This window comes from Amphiura filiformis, chromosome 12 (genome assembly GCF_039555335.1).
Source record: "Amphiura filiformis chromosome 12, Afil_fr2py, whole genome shotgun sequence".
Lineage (NCBI taxonomy): Eukaryota > Metazoa > Echinodermata > Ophiuroidea > Amphilepidida > Amphiuridae > Amphiura > Amphiura filiformis.
The window spans coordinates 5,126,661-5,149,043 of NC_092639.1; the positions used below are offsets into that span (position 1 = coordinate 5,126,661).

General features: G+C 37.9%; 1 protein-coding gene across 1 annotated transcript in view; it reads right to left on the reverse strand.

Moving 5' to 3' along the window:
* Positions 1-383: 383 nt before the first annotated feature.
* The window catches only part of LOC140165574 (C-type mannose receptor 2-like), a 45,204-nt gene continuing 23,204 nt past the window's right edge, over positions 384-22,383 (reverse strand). The window contains exons 9-21 of the mRNA XM_072188860.1: positions 20,678-20,800; positions 19,471-19,626; positions 19,216-19,304; positions 18,914-19,061; positions 18,425-18,553; positions 15,810-15,899; positions 12,114-12,439; positions 9,859-10,015; positions 7,710-7,787; positions 6,367-6,534; positions 4,915-5,003; positions 2,418-2,571; positions 384-727 (exon numbers count right to left, since the gene is read on the reverse strand). Coding sequence (XP_072044961.1) covers positions 384-727; positions 2,418-2,571; positions 4,915-5,003; positions 6,367-6,534; positions 7,710-7,787; positions 9,859-10,015; positions 12,114-12,439; positions 15,810-15,899; positions 18,425-18,553; positions 18,914-19,061; positions 19,216-19,304; positions 19,471-19,626; positions 20,678-20,800 — 2,051 coding nt within the window. The remainder of the gene's footprint in view (positions 728-2,417; positions 2,572-4,914; positions 5,004-6,366; positions 6,535-7,709; positions 7,788-9,858; positions 10,016-12,113; positions 12,440-15,809; positions 15,900-18,424; positions 18,554-18,913; positions 19,062-19,215; positions 19,305-19,470; positions 19,627-20,677; positions 20,801-22,383) is intronic.

Genomic DNA, 22,383 nt, shown 5'->3' on the forward strand with positions numbered 1-22,383 from the left:
TATTTGACTTTCGTACAGGAAACTTTCATATTGTCCCACTGCATTAATTTTATTCGTAAGTCTCAATGTTTTGAATGTTAAATAAAAGGATGAAAACACCAGATGTTTGCACAATGTCAACTATGTCACATGTGTACAAAAGCCAGACATACCAAGGTCAGAAACCCAATTGGGTTATGGGAATGTCTTTAAACATCCTCTGAGTGGGAGTGGACCGACCTCAGTTACGATCGACAGGGTGACACGCATTGGCGAATTGTCCCCCTTTTGTTCGGCTCGAAATTAAGGAGACACACTTGACAGTGAAAACTACCATTTTATTGAATTGTTACAATATTGGTTTAATAAAGCCGAAGTAAAATATATATATTTACGAGGACCGATTAGCTTGCCTTAATTCTGTTGCTGTATTGCTCCTTAATGTATATCCAGGTTGATCCATCTTGCGTGTATTCCACTGAGTATCGCGTGACCCATTGCTCTTCTTCATCCCTTCCTTGCGTGATAACGGCTGTAACAACGGTATCTCGAAAAAACATCACCTGGATCCACTGATCCTGATCTTGACCGTTTAATATCGCCGTCCAGGCTCCTCTTAAGAAGCCGTCTCGTGATTGGTTGAAACGAGCTCTGGTCGGTCCACTAAGTGGATCTCTCATACTAGAGGCTGAAAGTTGACTGTCTACAATTCTACCACTTTCCATTCCAAGGGCAAAGTTGCATATAGCTGTGTCATGACCAGAAAATAAAAATAAAAATAATAATAAGTCAGTTAATGGAAAATCGAAATCGAATTCTTTAAAACTTTTGTATAATATAAAATGCCGTCTCTTTCCAAATTCATGGTTACATACCACTAATAGGCCTGGGCGATACATGGAAATACGACGAGTAACTATTTGTTTGCATGGCATCTGAAAAGACTGCATTAAAATCGCTGAAATTGATCAAGTTATATAGCCAAAAAAGTACTTTTTAGGGCTTGATGCTTCAAAATGGTATATTTTCTCTCATTGTATGACATTTTTGTTGTAATAGTACCAAAATTCATACGCACGGCTTCAGTTTTTAGTAAATATTCGCCCTACCATATTGTAACTTTCAGCTTCCAGGGCGCACTGCCATGTTAAGGTGTTTACGGTTCAGTGCGTTAAAACAAGAAAAGTCTCAGGCCAACCTATGTTGAGTTTTTGATCATTTAGCATCTAGTAGCTGTCATTTCCTTTTATATTTAGGAGGAAATTCGGTGAAAATCGCATGTTCGTAGAATTTTGAACCGAAAATCAATTTTGCCTATACTTTTGTACATAGGGCGCGCTCGCATTATGACGCCATAGTGATATTATTTGGGAATGTTTGTAATTAATTTGGTATCACTGGATAGAGGAGACCCATAGCTATTGGTATCAAATATAACGGTATATGACTCTTCGTAGTCCGTGTTACAAAATATGGATCAGTAGTTCTAGGGTTTAGCAATTTAAAATTCTTTTGCGTTGGCAAGCTGACATTTAACGGCTAAGGTTTGGCCACATTTTTCAGCTTTGTCTTTTAATAAATGTATACTTGACGCACATCCTTCAGCGCTGGTATATCAACTCTGGTGGACTTACCAGAGGTGTTAACAATGTTTTACCACTTCTTGCTGCTAAGGCTGCCATCTGAGAGTTCTTTCCTCAACTTGCTGTTATAGGGGGGATTTTGTATATAAACACCTCAAAAGAAATAAGTCCCCCTCTGAACATGTCGTCATAACATCGTAAGGTTTCATTTTGTACCAACAAAACTAACTTTGAAATAATTATATGACTGTTTACTAAGTGCTGTGTGAAAATGAGAGGGGCTGAATGAGCCTAAATTGAAGGCAAAAACTGCCCTTTTCAAAAGTCACAAAGTAGGCCTATGCTTGTCACAAAAGTTGATTCATGGCTTGTTACTAATGGAAAACCCCATGTGTTTGAGTGCAGTTTAAAATCCTCACCAAGTGAACATTTACTGTAATGTGTATCGATTCTTGATCATTCAGCCATGCAAATCTCCTTGGTGCAGAGTTCAGCACAGTGAGTTGTAAGATGGTCAGTTCCATTCCTTGTCCCAATACGCCTTGCCGTTAACAAGCATAGGCCTACTTTGTGACTTTTGGAAAGGGCACTTTTTTTCTTCAATTTAGGCTCATTCAGCCCTGAAGTCATGGAAATCTCTCATTTTCACACAGCACTTAGTAAACAGTCATATAATTATTTCAAAGTTAGTTTTGTTGGTACAAAACGAAACCTTACGATGTTATGACGACATGTTCAGAGGGGGACTTATTTCTTTTGAGGTGTTTACTTTAAACAAACGATTTAACAGTTATGAGACCCAAAGGTTTCACAAAGCCATTTTTCGTAAACGTCGCAATCGTTTCACGTACGTACCTCTTTTTTTGCATATGAAATTCAAAGACAGGGAGCATCGGACGTCATTCCACCATCCCTGACGATGACCTCCTCCGGTACCAATTAATACGACACAATCTTCACCAGGCCCTCCATTGTTTGGCTCATTTTCTGCCCAATTATTGTAGTTGTACTAGACAAAGCATAGGGATAAAAAGTTAAAAAATTATCTAAAAAATATAGGGTCATCATAATGAAGTCAAAACTAACTTCCTCTTTAAGGTTAAATGTGTTCAGTATTTCATTTTGGTATGTGCTAAGCGTTGTATCGTTCAATACGAGCTACTGTATTTTCTATACAATCTGTACCGATCAGTGGCGTAGCCAGGGTTTCGGAACTGGGCATGCTGGGGGGGCAAAAAGCCCCATGATTTCACCGACAACATGTCAACAATCATGACGTATGTCACGTCAGTGATACCCACTCCTCCTCCCGCCTCTTTTAACAGCTTTCTGTGGTGTGCTTTACTGGGGAGCACGCGAAGCACTCAAACATTTTTTTAATATTAAAGATACTACAAGAAACGTATAAAAACGTTTGAAAGACGTATAAACCTGATCTCTAAACCAAGTTTTCTCAGCAATTTTAATTCCAGTCGGAGAAATGTTGGTGCGTTCGATATGGATTTACTCCGATTTTTTTACAAAAATGAGTTAAACCCAGCATTTTATTGCCAGCGGACTGTTCTTCCTTGTGTGTGAAAGATGAGCCAAAATCCACTTCCTAAATTGTCTTCTACTTACACTTAATCATGGTTTTCATGGAAAAGAATAATTTTATTCATCCATGAAATCTGCTTTTCACTACAATAAACTTTCTTGCTAACATATTACATGCTTCTACTTGTGCAGTTAATGGATAATTTACAAATTTCTGTAGCTCATAACATATCTGCTTACGGAACTGGCACTTGCAGTATATTAGTGGAAGAAGGGTCCAACTCCAGCTCATATTAAGACCTGTACCGTTGCCATGGATGGAAACGTCGTATATGATTTCGAATGTATGTAATACTGTATGTTCATGTATTTAAGGTCCCCTGAAGATGAAAACATTCTGTCTATAAAACTTTTCCAAATATTAAGTTTTTTCTTAATATCTCAAAAACAGTTTTGATGGAGTTCGGCCCATCTTTCACTCAGGTATTCAATTGTACAAGCTCGTTTAAGGGGGAACATTTTGGAGAATCTTGCATGACAAAAACTGTTTTGTTATATTATCGATATATTGATCGTGGAACGTTAATTTAGACATCTAATTACATACATTTTTTCTCTTCTTTCTGCCAAAAAAACTATAAAAAGAAACTATAAAAAAACTAAAAAACAACAACAAAAAAACGATTTTTTTCGCCATCTGTAGGTTCCAGACCGATAAACTTGTTTATTCTAAGAGCCATTGTGCGGACGCAATTGTAATCACTTTATTGCATCAAATTATAATCATCGCATTGCGATCAAGAAATTTCGTAAGTTGCTGCGTAGCCGTGTGGTTATGGCGCTGGACTGTGAATACTCGGTATGAATCCTTTTTGATAAAATGTGGGTTTGAGTCCCCGTGTAGTTGAATTTATTTCTTTTATTCTTTTACTAATTTTCTTCTTTTCTTCCCTCTTTCTTTCTTTCTTCTTTCTTTCTTTCTTTCTTTCTTTCTTTCTTTCTTTCTTTCTTTCTTTCTTTCTTTCTTTCTTTCTTTCTTTCTTTCTTTCTTTCTTTCTTTCTTTCTTTCTTTCTTTCTTTCTTTCTTTCTTTCTTTCTTTCTTTCTTTCTTTCTTTCTTTCTTTCTTTCTTTCTTTCTTTCTTTCTTTCTTTCTTTCTTTCTTTCTTTCTTTTTCTTTCTTTCTTTCTTTCTTTCTTTCTTTCTTTCTTTCTTTCTTTCTTTCTTTCTTTCTTTCTTTCTTTCTTTGACACCAATCGATTTTAGAATTTAGAAAAGCCTACAGAAAAATTGCCGAGAAACGGCTTGTTCCCCATCAGGCCGGTTGCCCCCTCATGCTCCCCCAAGGATGACTCACGAGCTATATACGCCAAGTTTCAAGATCTTACTATGCATAGACCGATATTCTATTATAAGTAATATTGAGTTCATTTTCAATGGCTATTTCTGTTATTAACTCTGGAATCAAGCACATGAAAAATGTCTAAATGCACCAATATTAGGGTAATTTTGGAATGAAACCTAAATTTTTAGCTTACTTTGTTAATAATGGACTGTCGGTACACACGGACCAGGGACCGTCGTGTACCGACGACCTGTGGTGAACCGTAATTTGGGAAGGTCGGGGCGGGCTACGCCACTGGTTCAATGCACCGCACTGCGGGGATATATATATATATATATATATATTAATGTTTGTAGACGTACTATTAATTTGTGAAATTTTCGCTTCATACTGTGATTGAAAAGACTCTATTAAAAAGTATAGTTGTCAAGTAAGGGTTTGGTTATTTGAGCTTAAAAATTGTTTTTTCTTACTTCTGTCTCATCGATCCATTGAAAATCTCCTTCGACAAACGAATCATGCAGACCAATGAAACAGTGAGTATTCGTATCCCCTGTTAATCCTACAAACAAGAAACGAAGTACTCATTATTTTGTTTATTTTTTCTGGCCTTTCTTTTTTGTTGATTTTATATGAAGGGCATATAAAGGGTATAAAACGTTTTCACAAACACTTTCTGCCAGATATATTTCCTTCCTACTTTGTTAAATCAAACAATTTCCATGATTATGGGACCAGACAATCACAGATGTATAGGCCATCGTATTTCAATACTGACCTCGCCAGTAATCATGGTAATACCATGGGATGTTTTTTTCCGCTCAAAATATTTAAAATGTTTGTGATCTTTGTTCAAAATTGGTGATGTCACCTACTAGATCTGACAATTATTATACCAAAGTTCACTACGTTCTTAGGAGCTGTCATTTTTATTAGGAAGGGGTTGTCCATTGTTTGGGTTGAACAATATATTAATCACTCTCGCACTCTAACAAATGCAAAGTAATGCAAAGCTTCACAAATGTTAGGTTTTCTGAAGGCAAGAGCAGAACTTTCGATGTAATCATTTTAACTGTAGATAAGCCATTTTACACAATTCCATGTGAACAACAGCAGAAACCTCAGGACCGCCGGTTGCCCACCAGTTCTGTCCGGTTGGAGCCGATTTCTATTGTTCTAAAAATGGAACTCGGTCAACCGCCATCAAGCCATCAAGCGCCGGTCAACCGGTGGTCGAGCTTTGAAGCCGCCCCTATTCCACTATGCTAAAAATATTCCCCCAACATACTAGGTATCCCCTTCCATAGATTTTATTTGCATGTAAAGTGCAAATGTGAATGACATTTGGAATAAAACTAATAACTCGCTGGGAGAGCTCTGATTGGCCAATCAAATGGTTAACTGCATCTCAAAGATGGACAGGGGAAAATGCCATAGACATACAAGACATATAGTAATAATTGTAATAAAAGCCCATACGTAATGAGAGCAACATCAAAATGACAGCCCCTGAGATAACTCATTATCATAAGGTCAACATACATGTACAATTATTAGAGAATAAAAGTACTATTTTACAGCCGTGTTTCTATTGCCTGATACAACACAGGAAATAGCATTATTTTGAGTGGAACCGCGACGCGGCACGCCGAGTGTTTCAAAACAACAATACTTTTATTCTTATTCTTAAACAGATCACACTTAAAATCCTATTTACAAGTAATTTACGTCCACCCCTGTCACCATTTTTGTGAAGTTTTACCAGGAATTGAGGTTATGGAACAGAGTATACATTTTAGCCATTTTCTTTAGTTGTCAGAAAAAAATAATGTTGTCCATTCTGTGTATCTAACCTTCACACTGAAATTAAAATGGTTACATAATTTGTTTGTAGAGCAAAGCACGGATTTGGTCAAATAACATACCTTGAAGAAATACTTGCTCCCCAACGCTGTGTATACTAGCCAAAGAAGAATGCTGGTTGCTGCAAGAATCTCGAGCACCGTTGAAATTGGCTTTTGTATCACTGATGTAATAGCAATACCCGGAATGGCCGTGCCAGTTTTCAGGACATTGCTCAAGGATAGCGGTATCTGAAATTTTAAATTGATATTCAATCATGCTGTCTATTATGAGGCATTCAAGCCGAAAATGATTGCAACACCGTTGAAGTTGAAGTGGGATTAAAATTCCATTCTACTTGTCAACAAACATAAGTTTTCACCAGGTTCGCCTTCGCAAATAAAAGAGGAGACAATAGAAAAAGGTGAACCTGCCTGGGAATCGAACCCCGGACCTCAGGTTTACGAGACATGTGCCTTGACCACACGGCCACGAAAGCTTCATGAGCTCCAACCAGCTCCTGACTGAAGGATTTATGACCACATTAGCTTCCTTTGCTTCCTAGCTTCCATTAAAATTGAGGGGAGTGGGTATTGGGGGACGAGCATATTGTATCCTGTTTTACTATGACTTTTTGCGCTCGCGAAGGGGGCGAACAAATTCGAATTTGGACTAATACCACCAAATGAAGGTGTTTGTTTGTTTGTTTGTTTGTTTGTTTCTTTTATTTCTTCTTTAACCTGGGACACTCAATCAGTTGAAAACACAATTAATCATCTGTTCTTCCTTGAGGCCCAGGTGTGTTTTGCTATTTGATGGGCCGGTGCGCTCGAAACGCTCAAAAGTTTGCAATTTGGGGGAGAAAACACAGTGTTTTTTGCGCTAAAAGAATAACTGTTCCAAAAAACTGTTCCCCTAAATTAGCGATCATGCTACAGTTGCTTAGTTTTATTTAGGTAAGAATCGACTTACAAAATTGCTACTATTTAGCCACAATTTAGGACAGAAAAATAGTTCTCAGTTTACAAATTTTGGCGCTTCCCACGACACCCTATACCAAAATAAAAGTTGAGTGTCCGCCCGAGATTCTAGTTCCCTCATCGCCTTGCCTGAAGTAATATTGGTAGATGTCTCACTTAAGACAGACCATCACGATATGCTCACTAGGGTCAGGGGTTAGGGGGTTAGGATTAGGATTAGGGTTATTGTTAGGGTTAGTGTAAGTAACTCCTGACCCTAATTAGCATATCGTGATGGTTTGTCTTAACGCTAACGGCTTCTGCTACACGGTCAATATTCTATTAACAGAAATGGCATGCGGTATCAATCCTTTGAATGATCCTTGCCGCTCTTGGGTTTATTTGAAGTGACATAATTCTTGCTCTCATGAAAAGTAATAAGCCGTATGAACGAAGCATTTCTTTACCTTGGTTTAATTTCGATAAATTAGTGGCAGCTGATGGGATTGGTGATGATGTTAATCTTTCAATAATGGTTGTCGTTTCTGAAACAATTAATAACAAATTTAAACAAAAAGGAAATACATGTAAGTACATGTAACAAGAAAGAGGGTATCAAATCAAATAAGTCAAATCGGTCATATCACATACAGGCCTATAAGTTTAATACCATTTTAAACAAAATCGTTTCACATACAGCGCTATAACTCTAATATCATGTTACACAATGTAACTCGTAAAATTGTCATTTGTAATTCACCATAATTAAAACTTTCAAGAGTCTTCGTCATAAAAAAATACTCTTCGAGGATCCATTCATTTTCAACTCTTTTTTTGAGGCAATCAATTCCCTTTTAACAACAATTTCTTTTTGAACTAAAAGGCGAGTCCATCGGTAGTGTGCCGCCAGAATATACGTGAAAACAAAGTGGTATATAGGTCAAATGCTCAATTCGGTGCAGTAATGAATATGTTTGAGGCTAAATCTAAAACCGGTATTGTATTATAATATTAATTAAAATCGATCTTATATAGTATTGCGTTGTGAACTTTACATAGAGAGATTGCGATGTTTCATACGCCCTGCGTGGACCGTGCGTTCAATACGTGTGTACACATCGCTAGTGTCAATTACTCCTTACAGGAGTGTGAGAGATCATAAGAGCAATACCGGGTCAAGTGGTTACAACAATGCTGGACCTAGGATTGTTCACTTTTAAAGCATGCGTGTTCGTCAATACTGCTTTAGTCTCCTCCGCTTTCGCAACACGCTATGTGGAGTGACTGGAATCACACTGACGGCGGAAGAGAATACCAGCTGCTCAGTATAAACGACACGTGAATAACATCGTGTAGGAAACAAAATGGCCGCTAATGGCCGCCTATTGTCTAGACCTATGCGACATCATCCGAATTCTCACGTGGTTTCAGTCGCCTATCCCATTGTTCAGCAAGCACAAGGCGGTTGAGATTAAGATTAACGGCTGATCTGGTTACAAGAGGGCGACACACTTGAAATTTGGTGGTCAACGGGTCTTAGGGGGTCTTAGGTCTATTTCAAATTTCAACTTACTCCGATTTGAGCAAAAATGGCGTCAAATTGCCCGCTAAACTGTTTTATTTAATTGTTATATACAATGGAAGTCGAAGATCAACAGTGACTCGCTATGGCCTTTGACCTTGTTTGAACAGTAGGTGAGCACAGAACAAAGGCAAAACTATTCAGCTGCATTTGTAACCATGTAAACCAAGAAAGTGACATTTTACCTAAACATAATGGTTTTTGTACGATAGGTCGTAGATAGATAATTTGGTACACCTTTCAAAAAGATCGGAGCGTTTTCAATTCTATTAACCCCTATATGACCTTTCGTGACCTCTAGCTATCAGCAGGGGTCAAATCCAAAGTGGCTACCCGTCTGCAAATCAACATTACACCTATTTCAGGTATGCTAGGTGATTTCTAATTTGCCATCAAACTGCATCATTAATATCAAATTCATAAATTAAATCCCTTGAGTAAAGAAAGCCAAAACTGAAAAACTTTTTGTCATAGCACTTTCCGTAGCAAAGTTACATCTTGTCAAAGATTGACTTTCATCAAAAAGATTCTGCTAGCAAAATTCCCCAAAACAGCATTTCGGTGGTGTTTCTAGATCTTAGTCTCATGATGATAGCAGCTTTTTTTAATGGAACTGCTATCAAAATCCCTCTAAAATTCCATGTGCGATTGTCTTATCACCATAAAAAATCATATATTTGGGTCAAGTGAAGTATAGAAAACATGCCAGTCTCCAGATGAAGGTCAAAGTTGTGAAACAAATTGAGGTACGTCTTAATTTTGTGTTGAGATCATAAGTTTAAATTTCCAATTATGAAGTCTACCAACACAGATGAACTTTCATGCTAATTATTTATGTAGGTTTCCTTGACCAGCCTGTCCAATCAGTTCTTTATAATTTCTATGTAAATATGTCTAAGTGTTTGGGCCCCGGTCTAGGCGAATTTGGCTGACTAGCAAATGTGTTAACTAAGGTTTTAATACCTCTCATACCTACCTTATACTTCATGTGCGGAAAGTCTCATGCTTCTACTAGGAAGTGTTTTTCTACTTACCACACCCTATTAGCTCAAATCGAACAACACAAACATGAATAACATCGTGTCCTTTCATACATTTAGTTGGGTATATTCTGATAAAACGTGCCATGACAGGGTTATCTAGAGTAATATTTGCAACGCTTCTTTCACCTACATTGGCCTGGAATGATTTCTGTTAAGAAATATAAAGATTTTGCGTTCATTATTGCGTCATGTTCATCAATCTGTGTACGATTATGATAGCAGTTACTAATAATAATGGTAGTAATACTAATAATTCGTAGCAACTGATGATATTAAAAGCAGTGATCAGGAAAGTTAGTATTAGCTGTAGTTGTACCTTTTTGCAAATAGTATTAGGAAGATAGGCTACATCCCGGATAAATACGAATATACCCGGAAGCATGATGAATAAATCACGTATATCCAGTCTCTGACATAATTTCATGTTTATGATGACAAGTCGAGCGCGCGTAAGAGGAGAGGGAGGGAGAAAAAAAAGAAAGAATGATGGGATATAGAAAGGAATGAACAAAGAAGATAATAATAAGTATTATTATGCAGCCATTCAATGATGCCAAAACCTTTATGCGTTACGTTATTAAAACACCCAGTCAGATGTATTTCAAACACAAATCACCCAATTTCGAAAACTGGCCCGGCTATGAATGTACACTCATTTTCCAATATGTCAGCGCTCTAATCGGAAACAATACATGAGTAGATGCTGCAGTTCGTTGACTATTATAACCATTTTACATCACTATACGCCGTAGAAATGACGCAGTTAATCGGACTAACTACCATAGCAATAGATGAATACAATTTTGACTATACCGCCCTGCACTACAACGTTCACGCGGTACAGATGCATTGAACCATAGATGTCAAAGAAAGGCTGATCACTCGCACCTGTAAAATAAATATCTTTGAAAAGAGCGGTATTGTATTCAATCTATGTTTGCTGACATACATAGGTGATTAGTGCAATCTGCTTGTAGTGCAGGGCGGTCTATTCAAAAATTGTATTCATCTATTGCTATGGTAGTTAATCCGATTATGACGTCACTTCTACGGCGTATACTTCTACTACGAATTATGTGATCCTTAGCTAGCGGAATGTTCTGTCATAAAGCGATGAAAAAATGTAGACAATATTAATGGTTTGTGGGGGTGGTTCTACAAATCATTTTGTACGGGGATATGACACGCATACTTTCGAATGCTAACTTCATTTATACCTACTTTTTGTTGTTTTTACCACCCATCAGTATACCAATTATTCACAAATTTGCTCTAATTGGGTGCTTTTAGGGGCACTTTTGCCCAAATATGCCCTATTGCGGGCATTTGATCTTTACTGGAAATCAATCCATCAATATACCAAAATCGCTCTGGAAATCGCTGAAAAGGTACCCCAAAACCGTGGCACATCCCCGTATACCTTCACCTCCGGGAACGGTTCATGCAGTTGGAATACTTTCACAAGAACGATGTTATACATGAAACACTGCTGTGTGTTTTGATACAGCTGTTGTTAATATCCAAAACATAACATAACGTTTGCTTTTTAAGTTAAACTTGTATTAAAGAAACGGGCTAAATTGGGGGTAAAGGAATTTTATATTATTATCTTTTATTTATCAGACTTTTATAGTCGGTATTATACTTTGTTATTAATTCATTTGTATTGAACATGTTGAAATTAGGGGTTCATTCATAGGGCTGAGGGCATGATCGCTGTTTATGCCCGAGGCGTGAGCCGAGGGCACAAACAGCGATCATGCCCGAAATCCTATGAATGAACCCCGTTCATACATACCCAACATTCTTAGCAATTCAATACAGATGAAAATAATAAGGGTTTACAAGTTTAAATAACATTTCCATACCGTTTTCCTTCATAAATTGGAAGAAAATGAGTAGGCCTACTCGCAGGAAGCAGCTCGGCTCAAGAGCTCAACGGCCGGGAGTCAACGCGTGATACGCGTCATCTTTTGCGCTCTGCGTGAGATGGGCGCGGTGACATGCGCGTGTACGCAACACTAGCAAATCGTGGATCGTGTTAATTGGGTTCCAACGCTGCGTGACGCAGTTTGTTTATGCCCTGCGTACTGGTCATAAACGGTATTTATGACCAGCAAAAAAGGGCGCAAATCCAATCAGAAACGTTGTTATATCATGAGTATGTATGAATGTATATTCATTATTCATTCATTTGTTTATTCTTTGCTCTAACTAAATTACGATTTGCAATTAATTATACATACCGTATATCCGTTTGTGTCCGTTACGTATGACAATGAATGCCTTGTTGTTGCTGTTTTAAGCTGAAAAGTTTCCACCCAATAATTCCAGGGATCGTTTCCATTATTTCCCTCCGTTTGTAAACCAGTTAGCAAGTGATTTGTCCGTAGTTCGACCTGGATCCATGTGTGATCAGAATTCTGACCACTACTAGCCCAAGCTCTATGTTCACCCAACCGCGCATATTGTGGAAGTCGGTCCCAATCTCGGTGTTGCAAGTAAGATGAGGCTGTAATCATGGAATCTGGTATGGCACGACTCTTCATTCCAAGAGCATGTGGGACACATGCTAAAATCGAATAGGAATATAGTTTTAATTAAATTACCCAGTTCTATCGAAAAACATTTCAAAACCGCATATAAATTTTCATATTTGAGTTCCCTCAGCATCCTCATGGTGTTACGCCCTTGTCTGGACCATTATAGACCACGGGTCGTTTTTATCTTTTCAGTTTTGAGAGCTCTATTGTTCAGAAACGAAAACGCAAGGGATTATGTGAGTTGATCTGTTACTTGAATTCATTGTTAAGTTTCAAGTACCAATCAGCTTATTTCTGGATGCCCGTTGTTAATAAAGGCTGGATAAGACAAGATTATGGAACACCCACAGTGTGTGGAAGACCGGTGTTTTTAGTGGTTTAGCGCACCTTTCGCTATAATGTCCTCTAATACCTATAGGCCATTGATGTTGTTTAACGGCACATTTAATGGGCATTAAATTATGTTGTAGATTTTTATTTTTGTATTTTGTTTTTGTGTTTGTAAAAATAATTGGGCTTTCTTAATTCATCTGTTTATTGCTTATTAACCTGTTATGATCAACATGGACAAATTTAAATAAACTGAATAAACTCCACTCCTCTCCTCTCCTCTCCTCTCCTCTCCTCTCCTCTCCTCTCCTCTCCTCTCCACTCCACTCCTCTCCTCTCCTCCCCTCCACGCGATCATCTCGTCGCATCATCCCCACTCTCTCATTTCCCCTACTTCGCGATTTGCAATCTTTAACATGTTTAACAGCCTGCTCAATTAATGACAAATAATACACATTTAAAATAGATTTGAGTCTGGCAATTTTGCCTGAAGAAATGATCAGATTACCAATTCCAATGAAAGAAATCCAATTAGTTTTACTTCAACGCACTTCTTTGGTGTTGCACACGCAAGTTTTAAGGTGTATTTGGAACGGAAATAATTCCCCGTTTCATCTCTACATAATCATATGACCGATTGCACGAGCAAGTATACGTAATTCTTGGCAACACTGATTAGTGTGTATCACTACGCTGGGCTATTTTCACGAGCCACTCCCGCCTAGGCGGAAGTACCTATACACCCAACGCAAATCAATTGAAGCCGTACAATTTATCGCGAATTTAGGACCGTAAAATTTATACACTTTTTTTTGTCTAGATTAGCATCAACCCTCTTATCTCACGTTTTTATGTCAGAAAGTTCTCCTCTTTTTGCCATACGCCAAGTGTTTCTAGAATGCTGCCAAAATAAGAAAAACTTTAATACTAATTTATTGCACATTCTAGGGAAGCGTGGTTACTTTTTGAAATCGCCGAGTGGGACGGTTTTCAATGACATATTTTTTGTGTCAAAACTGAAGCATCCTATGTATGAAAGAATATATGAATATTAACTGCACAGCATATATAACAATTCGTGAATTCGAGAATTTTATTTCAATTTTATATACGCCAAAATATTTTCTGAATTTAGTCAAAATTAACACTGAATTGATGATGAACATTTTATGTAAATTTTACGTAGGTCCCGACTAAAGATTACTGTTTCGTCTTTATGGGAATCTGATCTCTTAATATCTGAAAGAAACTTTGGGGACCTACGTGGACTTTTCCTGTAAATTGCAAAAATTCAGACCGTCTTACAAGAAAAATGGTAGGCAATCGACGCGATGTCCTGATCAGAGCACGTGGCCGAAATCAAAATCGATGTATGTATTGTGTATGTATCATAGGCCCGTCGTATTAATTGTCTGTATGCGCTTGAGAATTCAACAATATTAATAATGGTAGCTCTATTATAATACACATTAATGTTTATAATATGGTACGTTTTCTGTCTTTGCTTATCACGTGGTTATGTTGAAGTAATGAAGTTGCGCACCAAGATGGCAACAACAAGTCAGGTGGCCGAGCGATAAAGACGCTGGCAATATGTCGATACTGTATACATGATAGCGGCGCAGTACAGCGTGGGTTCGAGCCCCACCTCTGCCGAACTAAATTTCCTTTTTTTTAATTTGTTAGGGAAAATGTGGCTGGGAGAATTTATGTATGACGAAGAGTGGTGTGGTCAGAAATTAACATAACTCCCGAAACAGAAAACAGAAATTATCTTCGTTCAACTTTTCAGTAGGCAACAAAAGACTAGAAAGAAAGGATTGTTCACACATACCATGCTAACACTTCAAAATAACAATGAGATCCGAAACCGAAAACTGAAACCGAAACCGAAACTAAAAAGATAAAATGACAACATGTTTCAATGGTCTATGCCTGAACCTAAATTTACATACTGCAGTTACTGTCCGTTTTCCTATACACAATACACAGTGCTCTTTCCCATTGACGCGTGACCTCTACAAATAGCCCTACGTTAAAAGTATGGGGATATGACTAGTTAACGTCGCTGTGTGAAAAATAACCGGCCAATATTAAAAGTACTCTTCTAAAGTTCTAGAAAATATAGTTTTTAACATGTCCTAAATTTTGGCTAATTTAGATGTTTGGAAATATTCGTACTTTGGTGTTTTAGTTAATGTTATAGGTAATAGTACATTGCCTAGTTAACGTCGCTGTGTGAAAAATAACCGGCCAATATTAAAAGTACTCTTCTAAAATTCTAGACAATATAGTTTTGTAACATGTCCTAAATTTTTAGCTAATTTAGATGTTTGGAAATATTCGTACTTTGGTGTTTTAGGAAGGATATGTAAACGACAGATAACACCAAAAATATGAAGAAATTATTTCCAAACCGTGTTAAGTCAACAATCATTATGTTGCTCATTTTCAAGAATGCTGGTTTACAAAAAGCAGGCAATTGTCTCATTTCGTGAACAAAGGTCCACATACCATTGTTTCCTTGCGTTTCCTTTATAATCGGTTACCCAACTGAAGCTATAATACCAGCTTTATTGCGATATCGCACATGAAAACAGACACTTGTGCACAACCAGAGAAGATCCGATTTAATCAGTTGAGCTGTTTCAATGAGTGTTATCTTGGTTTAATAGCTTTTAATGGGGTTAAGTCCTGCAAAGGTCGAGATGAATTCTACTGTAGACATGACTGCATCATGAGACCCCTGATTGGGTTTTACAATCACGCTAACGGCTTCTGCTACATTGCTAAAGGGGTCGGTCACTCACCTTTGCACAGTATTCTGAATACGAGGGATGCCCTTCTGATATCAAACAATTTTGATTTTTTGTTAAATTCGCCATATAGTCCGGTATATACGGGAATTTAATGATGAATGCATTTCCGGTGTTACCTTCATGTAAGCATCACGAAATTTGATATCCTTAACCCTACCCATATTTCCAACCCCAACATTAAACCCTAACCCTTAAATTTCATGACTATGCTTACACGAAGGTAAGACCGAATTTCCATTGTTTGATTTACCTTTTATTTGCTGTTCTCTTGACACGCATTCTTCATTATATACATCATCGTATATTGCTCTGCAATAACGTAGTCCTATTGCCCTACCACCTGAAATATACCAATAGCTACATATATCCTTACACGGTCAAACAAAAATATTCATTTGAATGTAACAAGAAGTGCACTCAACAAAATCAGCATCTCAAACTGAACCATGGTAATAGATCTTTGACAGGTTCCGATCTCAACAAAATCAGCATCTCAAACTGAACCATGGTAATAGATCTTTGACAGGTTCCGATCTCAACAAAATCAGCATCTCAAACTGAACCAGGGTAATAGATCTTTGACAGGTTCCGATCTCAACAAAATCAGCATCTCAAACTGAACCAGGGTAATAGATCTTTGACAGGTTCCGATCTCAACAAAATCAGCATCTCAAACTGAACCATGGTAATAGATCTTTGACAGGTTCCGATCTCAACAAAATCAGCATCTCAAACTGAACCAGGGTAATAGATCTTTGACAGGTTCCGATCTCAACAAAATCAGCATCTCAAACTGAACCATGGTAATAGATCTTTGACAGGTTCCGATCTCAACAAAATCAGCATCTCAAACTGAACCATGGTAATAGATCTTTGACAGGTTCCGATCTCAACAAAATCAGCATCTCAAACTGAACCAGGGTAATAGATCTTTGACAGGTTCCGATCTCAACAAAATCAGCATCTCAAACTGAACCATGGTAATAGATCTTTGACAGGTTCCGATCTCAACAAAATCAGCATCTCAAACTGAACCATGGTAATAGATCTTTGACAGGTTCCGATCTCAACAAAATCAGCATCTCAAACTGAACCAGGGTAATAGATCTTTGACAGGTTCCGATCTCAACAAAATCAGCATCTCAAACTGAACCATGGTAATAGATCTTTGACAGGTTCCGATCTCAACAAAATCAGCATCTCAAACTGAACCATGGTAATAGATCTTTGACAGGTTCCGATCTCAACAAAATCAGCATCTCAAACTGAACCATGGTAATAGATCTTTGACAGGTTCCGATCTCAACAAAATCAGCATCTCAAACTGAACCAGGGTAATAGATCTTTGACAGGTTCCGATCTCAACAAAATCAGCATCTCAAACTGAACCAGGGTAATAGATCTTTGACAGGTTCCGATCTCAACAAAATCAGCATCTCAAACTGAACCAGGGTAATAGATCTTTGACAGGTTCCGATCTCAACAAAATCAGCATCTCAAACTGAACCAGGGTAATAGATCTTTGACAGGTTCCGATCTCAACAAAATCAGCATCTCAAACTGAACCAGGGTAATAGATCTTTGACAGGTTCCGATCTCAACAAAATCAGCATCTCAAACTGAACCAGGGTAATAGATCTTTGACAGGTTCCGATCTCAACAAAATCAGCATCTCAAACTGAACCAGGGTAATAGATCTTTGACAGGTTCCGATCTCAAAAAATCAGCATCTCAAACTGAACCAGGGTAATAGATCTTTGACAGGTTCCGATCTCAACAAAATCAGCATCTCAAACTGAACCAGGGTAATAGATCTTTGACAGGTTCCGATCTCAACAAAATCAGCATCTCAAACTGAACCAGGGTAATAGATCTTTGACAGGTTCCGATCTCAACAAAATCAGCATCTCAAACTGAACCATGGTAATAGATCTTTGACAGGTTCCGATCTCAACAAAATCAGCATCTCAAACTGAACCATGGTAATAGATCTTTGACAGGTTCCGATCTCAACAAAATCAGCATCTCAAACTGAACCAGGGTAATAGATCTTTGACAGGTTCCGATCTCAACAAAATCAGCATCTCAAACTGAACCAGGGTAATAGATCTTTGACAGGTTCCGATCTCAACAAAATCAGCATCTCAAACTGAACCATGGTAATAGATCTTTGACAGGTTCCGATGATATTAATATCTTGACGTGACCAAACGACGTCATTCAGTATAAAATTGTCAGCATAATGCCGTTCTATTCTTTATACATGGGTGAAGAGAGACGCTAGCGATTAAATGAGTTGTCAATCAACACACATAATGTCAATGAGATGAAACTATAACATTCGTCCCACTCAAGTGGAACTGGTGGGCATGAATATTGAATCAATAAAAGACAAAAAAGACCTAACGTGATACCTTCGGACTAACCTCCATTATAATTGCTACAGTTAGGACCTACCGGATGTACCCATTGGCGGGTCCAGTGGGTCTGGCCCTCCTCCTTTAAAACAAACTAGAAACATTGTAGGCGATTTTGAAAACTTGGGTACAAATGTTCTACTCCTAGAAGGTTACACCACACGGGCTCTGCCATAATGGTGGACCAATAGAGCCACATTTGCCCTCAAATTTGGGCGCGTGGAGAGCGCCGGAAAAAATTCATGAGTGCCCCCCCCCATCAAAAACCTGATCCCCCTGATTGTACCAATCAGTGTTAATGTTAATTGAAAAGCCTGTGTATTCCAATTATTGTAGCAAATCATGTTATGTTACATTTTCACGTAGCAGTCTCGTTCATAATAACGATATGGGTATACCACTTATCTTCATACATCCTGTACATAATGGCACACTATTTCTGACGTACTATTATCAGTGTTGGGTCCGCACGTTTCTTCGCTAAGAGCCGTGGTCCCAATAGGTGCTTCAGGCCAAGTCAGTGTCCCCCCTGCTTCCAAAACAGTCATATCCGGAGTACAATATCCGTCCAGAGCAACTATTAAATAATTGATAAATTAAAGAAATTAATCTTCAGAGAAAACCAGAAACAGAAAGTAGGAAAGACAGCGAGAGAGCAGTGAGCTTTCTCTCAATCTTCTAATTTGATACCTCAAGAACTGAACAATTGTAAATCATTTGCATACACTCGGTAATACCCTTTACATTGTATACTTTATTTTCCATCAAAACGAGAGGGCTGGTAAGGTTTCAATTGTATCATGATTCTATCAGTAGACAAGGATCCTTTTATTCAGACAACATTTTGGGGAACAAATATTCACTTTGATTTACTCCTCCTAGGTTGGATTTTCAAAGTTAATTTTTGATAAATGTATAATTTATATAAGTATTGTACCTTTAGGTTTCTTGCAAATGTAACCCAGGAGCGAATTACATGTGTTTATATTCCAATGCCCGCTACTTCTAGAATGCAAATATACGCAGTCCTCGTCGAGACTCCTATTATCGTGTTGACTTATAGGAGTCCAACTTTCATAATCATACTGAAACGTATGAATAAAATACATGAGTATAATGAGGGAGGGGGATAGAAGAAAGGTGACATTATACATGTTAAAACATCTTTCAGAGACGTGATTGACAATAATAATAATAATAATAATAAAAAAGTGACGGCGATGATAATACTATACCTACCGGTGAACCGTCGACCCAATCTAAGCTTCGTTCATCATTGCTTCCATGAAGTCCAATCCACAAATCTGTAGCCGTTTTACGGAGTATTACTGTAAAATTACACAATAAAACCTTCTAACTTGAACGAACTGAGCAACCTTGTTGATATATTTAACTGCCCACTTACACATTGTTATAGCACCTTAGTAAAATATTATAATTTAAGAAAAACTTCTCTATAACTTCTGAGAAATAGTTTTGCACTAAAGTCCTTACACATGTGATAATATTGCTCATCCTCAGAGTGTATACTGGTTACGTTACTAGTCAGGTTCTGACATTCAAACACAGCATCATTGAAGCTCACACGATGTTCGCCATTGACAAAGTAGCAATATGCTCCGTATGAATCCCATCCATCAGGGCAGTAACCTTAAAGAAACGAATGAAAGCATTCAAACATTTTGATCATTGTTATCGATAATGTAATTTGGTTAGTTTTATGGAGTAAGGCGGTTTTCGTAACTTTCTGTTCTCTTTGGGGGATGGGGTAAGTTTGATTTTGATGGAATTTGTTTATCAAGACAATCAATTGTGTCTCTCTGTCAGGATTGGATAAGATGAGATAATATATGCGGACTGACAACGTTCAGGCAAAGGTTAAGATTCGAAAAAAAAATTTGGCAGGCCATTGTGAAATTTGTCCACTCCGAGGGGACAGATAATTATTACACAGCCCCTGACTGTACTCACAGTATTCTGAGGACCGGCAAACAAAAGTCAGCAGTTACAACAAGAAATTGCATTTCAACCAAGGTATCACGAAGAAACTGCATCACCCTTTTTTGAGTTTGGAGTAAGAAATTGAAATGTGTTATCGAATTCACGAAGCCAGCCCTAAAAATAAGGCAGCCGACAAGGCAACAGGTAGCCTACATTACAGCAGAAACTACAGGAGCCTATGGAGACACAGGAACAAACTAGTTGGCTTTGCAGGGATAAGAAGTGTCAGATTGGCCGAATTTATTGTGGAATATCATCTTTAAGTTACTTATGCTCATTTTGGATTCAGGAAAAAGAGGCTGCAGTAATGGCAGTAATGGTACTTGTGTTAGTGCCGTAGCGTCATAGAGGCACACTTGCATCCCCAATCAAAGTTTTAAAAAAAAGAAAATCGACGGGTTCGCCTCTTAATCAGGCTCTGTGCCCCAGGAATCGAATGACTCACGCTACGCTTTTGATTTTTGCCCTACGACAACTGTGCGAGAGGAGCATCGAGCGTGATCGAACCTTGTATACCGTCTTTGACCAAGAAAAATCAGTTGGCAGGTTCAACCAGGACAGGCTGTGGTCGGAGCTATGGAAGTACAAAATGAAGGTACTGCTGTTGAACTGCACGAACGAAAGCTATGCGCGCGAGACGCTGAGACAACCCTTATTTTTACATGGACTTATAATTAACAATTGAGTAGGAAGACATTACCTTCATCTGTTGATATATTTGCGCTGTCCTCTGAGCAACTCAGCACGTGTACAGAACCCCATTCTACTTGCTCAGGTGAATCCGAAGATACATTACAGAAACGAAAAGCTAATGGCCATCCCGCTGAATTATATTATAACAGAACATCAGGAAACAAATAGTAAAATGCGAGTCAAATAAAGTTTGATCGTAAATTTGTTCAAGAATTGCATGCCGATGAGGAATTTTCATGTCACATTAGATTAGGGGCTGTGCAATAATTATGAGCCCCTCCCGGGGGTAAAATTTCCGATCGGCATAGTCCATACAGGACCAACGCAATATTTAGCACCATAATCAACGCCGTCAGGCGTTGGTCCTTACAAATCCGTTCGCTACCCCCAGCAGTGCACCCTCATTATAATAAACAGTGACCAAAACCAAACCAGTCGATAAGTCATGAATCCAAATATGGAAAATAGCCCCGCCCATCATTCGGGCCATCATTCAACCGCATCTATTACATAACTGGGACTCTCAAGTCATCTCAAGTACTTGGTATCCCAATCGATTGATTTTGATAATGCAATCAAAGCAATACAAACTTTTGAGGTCGCCATGGAAATAGTAGATATCTACTATTTCCATGACCAGTGTAAATCGGGCTGGTATGAATTAAATGAAAGTTTTTTGTTGCTATATCAGTGCAGAGATAATGTAGGCCTAATCAGTGTTAACAAAAAGTCATTTGTACAATGTATGATTCTAGCCCGGATTCTAGGTTTGTTTTCTTTTTTTATTTAATATTGTCACATTTGTCGATAGGCCTAACCGTGATACCAAACCTGATTGTATGGCATATTTGTAATGTATACACATGTTACAACTTGCATCTAAATGGAATTAGCCAAATTTGTTGTGTTTGTAGGTAAACAGAGCAAAGTTCGACATAAAGTCATAATTCAAGAATTATGACTTTATGTCCTCCTACAGAACTGCGTGTTAAACGGCCAAAATAACGAGCAGTGTTTACCTCGTTATTTCAGTTCAAAATAGACAGAAACCATTCCCGATAATTAGGGCCTATTACTGGTATTATTTCAGCATTTTGAATACATAATGACAAATTTAAAATTTGAAGAAATCGTACATTAAGCCTTTAACACCTAACTGGAAATAACAGAGTGAGTAAAATAAAATAAAAGGCGATACAACTCGCAAGTAGGCCTACTGTTGAATGTGTTGATATTTCAAATGCATGTGAAAAAAAAGGAACGGAAAAATCACAGTATATTTCTTTAATCCCGAAGGCATGAAAGGGCCTGTGATTACTATTTGAATTTAGGGTTTTGATTTAAACTATTTTAATATCAAATCTTTAAAAAACAACATGGTCTTCTTGAAGGGCATGGGATTCGTCACTTTTAACTACGTCATTCACGGACGGAGCTGAGGCAACGGCTCTCCGCTCCGTTGATAGTAATACTTTCCTGGTCTTTGTTTTATTTCAAAGTTACAAACAAGAAAAGACAAGACAAGACAAAATATTAAAAAGTGCACTGCTTTCATCGTTTTTCAATTTTTGGCAGCCGTCTGTTTGTATAAGGCGAGGTCCAAAAGAGGAACACTGCAAAATCTAAATGTTTATAGGCCTAATTTGCCATAATTTGGTAGAGATACAGTACTTTTAAAAGAGCTAAGGGAACGTTCATAAATACTTGGGGCTG